This window comes from Macadamia integrifolia, chromosome 4 (assembly GCF_013358625.1).
Source record: "Macadamia integrifolia cultivar HAES 741 chromosome 4, SCU_Mint_v3, whole genome shotgun sequence".
NCBI classification, from domain to species: Eukaryota; Viridiplantae; Streptophyta; class Magnoliopsida; order Proteales; family Proteaceae; genus Macadamia; species Macadamia integrifolia.
The window spans coordinates 13,468,748-13,474,849 of NC_056560.1; the positions used below are offsets into that span (position 1 = coordinate 13,468,748).

Consider the following 6,102-nt stretch of genomic DNA (forward strand, 5'->3'; position numbering starts at 1 on the left):
TGGAATAATTTCTTAATATCCCACACTAAATTAGTAGCGTTTGGTTTTCCAGAGGAAAAAGCATAGTTGTTGGATGAATTTTGAACAAGTGTCAATTGTCCAGGTAACTAAAGGCAAGCCGTATACCAAATTCCTAATTTCCTAACCATCTCCTTTAAATTTAATCATATTATACAAGGTTTAAAGTATTGGTGCCAGTCATCGTATCGGTTGACTAAATTTAAGATATGTATCAAAGAGTATCGTATTGTGTCAGAATACGTTAATATCTATTCAAAATTAATGAGTAAAATATCGATATCGATTGTCATATTGATCGGTTAAATTTAAGATACATATGAGAGAGATATCGTATCGTATCAAAGATCCTTTAAATTATGATATTATATGATTTATATCGGGATGAGGATTCTTGCTATTTCCCTGCAAAATAGCATAGCCCTCCACCAACATGGAGCCCATGGAAAAGCGGGTAGAAACATCATTAGGGATTTGATTTATGCTTTTCATAAGGGGCAAGAAGGTTTTTCAACCCCTATGGCACAGTCTGGGGGCAAAGCTATATTAATTTTACAAATTTTATGTTTTAGGGATATTTTTAATGGGATTATTATGCCCAAATGTACAATACAGGATTGGTGAGGCATCTGCAGTCGGGTCGTGGGAGTTGGAACGCCATTCGGAGTGAGGGAGGGAGTTGCAGAGACCCACATTTACGAATTATTTGACGAGGATGGGAAGAAAAGTCCCACATTGGAGAAGAAGATTAGGACGAGGACAGGGACGAGGGTGGAGACCGGAGAACCGGCTAGTGATAGAGGCTGAAGGTTAAAGCAGTGGCATTGTGGCAATGTGGTTACTGCCTTACTGGGAGTGGATCAGGGGTAATTTGGGATTTATGAAATACCAGGGAGAATGGGAGGCACGTGGAACTTTCCCTGTTGGGGAAAAACGTAGGAAAATGTTTAGAGGAGAGACTCTTAAGGTTATGTTTGGTTGTCAAGAGAGAAAAAAAAAAAAACTAAAAAAAGAAAGAAATGATGGAAATAAAAAGAATATGCATATTTAGTTACCAATAAAAAAAAAAATAAAAGAAAAAAAAATTTCAATTATGTTTTCTTGGTAAAAAAATATTTTGAGAGGATAAAAGAAAATTTTACAATTTTCAAAGAAAATTTTAAATTAAAAAAAAAGATCTATTCTTAATTTAAAAGAAAAAAAAAAAAATACAAAATGTGTACCTTTTTTCTTGTCTTCTCTTTTATTCTGACACATCTTAGAGGTTGAGTATAGTAATTGCCCCTACTTCTCATTTAGGAAGCTGTCATTTCTGTGTGTTCCTCCCCTTCCTCCTTCCTCCTTCCTCTTCTTCTTCTTCTTCTTCTTCTTCTTTTTCTTCTGACGTTTCTGTGTGTTTTCTTGCACTGATATTATCGTTCAGTGAAGGAAGAACTTGAGGAGGAAGAGGCAACTGTTTCCGTGGAAAGTCTGCAGCAATTAACATAATTTATCTGTGTCGATCTCTATTTGGTATGATGGAGTGGGTTGAACCCGAGACTCCTTTTCATGTCCTTCATTTGTTTTGAAAATGTCCAATTTTTTGCAGGAGAAAGAGGGGAAGAAGAAGAAGAAAATATATATATAAAAAGTTTGGAGGAGATGGAAGTGAAATCTGAACCTTTAGAACTGCCGGAACGCCAGAAAGTCACGGAGGATCTTGATCAAATGACTCTCGCCCAGTTCTCCCACTTTTCCCAGTTCTCTAAAACTTGGCAACAGCTCCCTCCTGCAGTATCAAATGCTCCTTCTTCTTTTTCTTCTTCACTAGACGTTTGATCTGTTTTTTTTCTTTCAAATATGTTTTTTCTCCCTTCTTCCGTTTAGGGCACTCTTAAGCGGACGCGGAATGAACGGAAGCGGAGAAATCCAAAGCTGCTTTGGGTCAGCGAAAGACCACCTGCTCCTCCACCTCCACCTCCACCTCCATGTTCTTCTCCTGATCATAAGCAGCAGGTGATTCTTTGCTAAGCTTTGATAGTTCATGGCTTCTTCTTCCTCTTCTCCCCCTTCTTCTTGTGTGTGAGAGTGTCTTTTGAACTTTTGATCCACTTCACCCATACCCACAGAGTTTCAAAATCGGTGGATTAGATTGAGAATCGGACGATTCACCTCAGAATCAGTCTTGACCGATTTTTATTTCTGTCTTTTGGAATTCAAATCAGCGAGGACCGATTCCTGTTTTTGAAACTCTGAGATCCTCTCAAGTGCATCAGCCCCTCTAATGCACACGTGAATGACTGAGAGACACTTAGGGGTGCATGTCCCGGGTGCTGCTCCGTTAGGCACTGGAAGGGCTGATGCCTTTGAGAGGATAAGGGTCCAACCGCCAATAGGCTGATCCCTGATGAGGTATTGCATCATTTTGCTTTCTAAGTTAATTGAATGATTTCTGAGCACTCCCCATTGCTATGTTTAAGTTTTTTTTCGGAAGAATTATTAATTTCATATTGCTTTGAATAGGTAAGGGTTCCTGATGAGGCTGAAATGAATAAAAGGTAAATGACTGTTTCTTAGACTCTTTTTAATTTGACTGCAACTTTCTCCGGTTGTATTATTAATTTGACTGTAATGGGGTTTCAATTTCTTTTTATATTGGGCAAAGGAAAGCTACCTGCCCTGCCTTTTACATCTAGACACAGTTAGACATGAAAATATCAACGTGGGGCGACTAGATCAAGGGAATGGTGCAGGAGGTCCTTATAAATTTTTATGAGTGTAATAATCCTGACGCCTGTAATTTATTTGTAACCATAGGCAAAAGACGTGTAGGATCAATGATGAAGCTGGCTCAACTTCTATGAAGAAAGCTAAACAACTTCAAATGAAATTAGCAATAGAAAAAATGCCTACTTTCATGAAATTCATGCGGCCGTCCCATGTCAGTGGTTGTTTTTGGCTGGTGAGCCCCATATAAACTCTTCTATTTTTTTTTTTTTTTGCTTGCCAGGCTAATGATCAACTAGTCTATTGGGTGCTAGTAGGGCCAATAGCCACCTACTCCTACACATATACACCCACACACACATACATACAACAGGGTTCAATCCCACAACCTCATTCCCTAGGCGACAGCTCTTCAAGCCGAAGCTGCCACCAGTGGCTAAGCTAGTGTTCATAGCCCCAAACAAACTCATTGTCTGGAATTAACATACAATTTTCTGCTGCTGCTGGTGTAACTGGAAGCAATTATATATACTTTGTGTTGACAGAAACTTCCTGCTGATTTCTGCGAGTTAAACTTATCGAAAGAAGATTGTATCATTACATTGGTGGATGAAAGTGGTGAAGAGTACAAAACCAAGTACCTGGCTGAAAAAGTAGCACTGAGTGGTGGATGGAAGGCATTCTCTGTTGCACACAAATTGGTTCCAGAAGATACACTTTTGTTCCAACTTATCAATGCTTCTAAATTTAAGGTGATGATGGGTTGGCCCAAAACAATCATATTATGCACAGCATACATGTCTTGTGACTTTGAAATCAAATTATTTTAGCAGATTTGTTTCACTACGACCTAGTGGTCATGTTCAGGAAACAGTTTTTCTTCAAAGTAGGGGTAAAACTACATACATTATGATCTTCCTCAGACGTTACTATGGTGTAGCCTTGTGTGCACTAAAGACATTTTTTTTGCAAGGCTTTGAATTTTTAAAGGTTATAGTGATCATGTTTATATTAGATTCTTAATTTTACTTCCTAGATCTTATAGAGTTCATTAGGAATATCCAACTCTAATCTGAATATCTGGAAGAGATTTTCTCTCAATGTACCATACTGTGAAAAATATCAATTCTGATATACTACTTGCTTTTTTGTGTAGGTGTACATTATAAGGGGAAAAGTTGCTAAAGAAGAAATTCTTATTGGTAACTGGGTTGGCCTCAGAATTTGTTGCCCTCTACTCAATTGAATTGTGTTGTTACAATGATCTTTGTTTATGCCTTTTAGGCTAGTTTTGGAAGGCAAACAAAAAAAAAAAAAAATGGATATGAATGCTCTCTAATCATGTGGCCCCTATGCCCAGATACAGAAGGTGTTGGAATGATGCCCCCACCTTTGTGAAACCCTAAAAACTCAACCCCTGTTTATGTCCATATGCAACTCTCATTAACTTCCACAATGGCGCAGGAGCCACACAACCAGGGTGTGTTTTTTTCCCCTAGAAAGAAGCCAATGAAAATGATGAGTTCATGTTTTTCTCTCTTTTCTTCAAAATTTTTTTTTCTTGCATTTCCCCTTAGATTTATTTATTTATTTATTTATTTTTGAATGTAGAGGAAGACAATGTAGATGAGGGAGTATCTCCCCATTTATCTGATCTTGAAGAGAACAATCAATATGCTATCCCTCCAGGATCAATTTATAACCCTGGACCACCAGGTGTGGCACAGTTTGAAAATGATAGTGAAGTTGTAGTCGGATCTCAAGCTTTGGAAGGCATCAGTATGGCAACAACAACCTTGGAATTTAAAAATGTTAAAAGATTTGAGGATTTCACCATTATAGTGAATGGTTGGAATATAGATTCTGAACTTCCAGTACATGTTAGAACCAAGTATTATGAGTTGTGCTGTAGTCAAAAGGCTTTCCTTCATGAAGATCTAACTCCAGTCATCAGTTGTAAGTTGATTACTGAAATTATTTCTGGAACCGTGGATGTGGCTGACTTCATAAGATGTTGCAACCTTAGTACTACCTCCAAGAATGACTTTACAAATTGGAGCAAATGTTTGGATGCCTTTGAAAGCATGGGTATGAATGTTGGGTTTTTACGTGTTCGAATGCAGCAGCTTGTGAAGTTGTACAATGAAGCTGTGGTTGGAAGAGATAGTTTGGAAAAGAAAATAAGAGATCTGGAAGTAATGCTTATGAAATTAAGAAAGGTCTATGCAAGTAAAGAAAGAGAAATTGAGACTCTAAAGTGGGAGGCTGAGAGGCATGATGTGAAGTTCAAAGCAGAGGTCAATGCTCTGTGGTGAGTGGTAAGCTCTGCGTTTTTCTATCATTTTGTAGTTTCCTCCTGTTTTTTTAGTAGCCTGAATTGAATTTTGCAGTTGATAAAGATAATTCTATGAAGAGGAGGAGAGTTTGTTTTTTGTGTAATATGATTTTAAGATGTATATTTTTGTGGAATATAAGCAGATCAGCTATGTAATTTTTTTTTTTTTTGGGTAAAGAAAGAAGGATGATGTTCCATAGTACTGATTATAACCTTAGATTGAAGCTCCATATGACAAACAGTGCTTTCACAGGACCAATGTGCGATAGGAACACATATCGACTCGAGCCATGGTGGAACAAAGATTTTCATCCACCAAACTAACAACACTGTTGGTTGTATATGACTACTGAGGTCTTTGTGTCTTTATTTACATTTTAAGGGGGCCACATTTTAATTATGTAAATGATAAAATATAACCTCAAAAGAAATACAAACAGGCATTCCCTCTACATGTGTTGATACTCAATTGGACAATAGCCTGCAGATGTCTTCCCAGTCCTCTGCCCTTATGATTCCACTATCCTTATCCGTGCCTTTCCAAAATCACCAAAGACAAGAGTACCACAGTAAGGCCACGGCCCCCTGAACATTTCCCCTTTTTCTTTTATTTTTTATACTTTTTTATTATTTAAACAAAAATGAATTAAAACTAAAACTGAGATATCAGTGTTCATACATAGTAGCCTGATGGATAACTAAACATCTTCAGTAGTAGCGTTTTTTGTTATATCCTTCAGCCTATGAATAAGATAGTTGCTAGGCTTTATATAAGAATTTGGGTCAGTTGAAAGGTACCCCATATCTAATTGGAGTGGTATAGGTACTTAAAGCAAAAGTTGCCAAAAAGCCCACTAAGATCTTCCATGTCTCTCTACACGGTGTCCACTTTTCATCCTTTAGCTTTTGCCACTTTCAGTCTTTCTAAAAGTCCCTTGTAGCCACCTCATTACTTTTTCCTTTCAACAAATAATTCACCTACAATAGGATACAATAGTTGTTTAGAATAAAGTAGACCGCTCAACCTGAAATTTTTTCCTTTT

General features: G+C 37.5%; 1 protein-coding gene across 1 annotated transcript; it reads left to right on the top strand.

Moving 5' to 3' along the window:
- The first annotated feature begins 1,301 nt into the window (after positions 1 to 1,301).
- Positions 1,302 to 5,224, top strand: LOC122075317 (B3 domain-containing protein Os01g0234100-like). Its single transcript, XM_042640306.1, has 8 exons — positions 1,302 to 1,530; positions 1,607 to 1,791; positions 1,885 to 2,013; positions 2,521 to 2,555; positions 2,815 to 2,959; positions 3,270 to 3,476; positions 3,881 to 3,926; positions 4,336 to 5,224. The coding sequence occupies exons 2-8, from the start codon at positions 1,660 to 1,662 to the stop codon at positions 5,037 to 5,039; spliced, it is 1,398 nt and encodes a 465-aa protein (XP_042496240.1). The 5' UTR covers positions 1,302 to 1,530; positions 1,607 to 1,659; the 3' UTR covers positions 5,040 to 5,224.
- Positions 5,225 to 6,102: the final 878 nt, after the last annotated feature.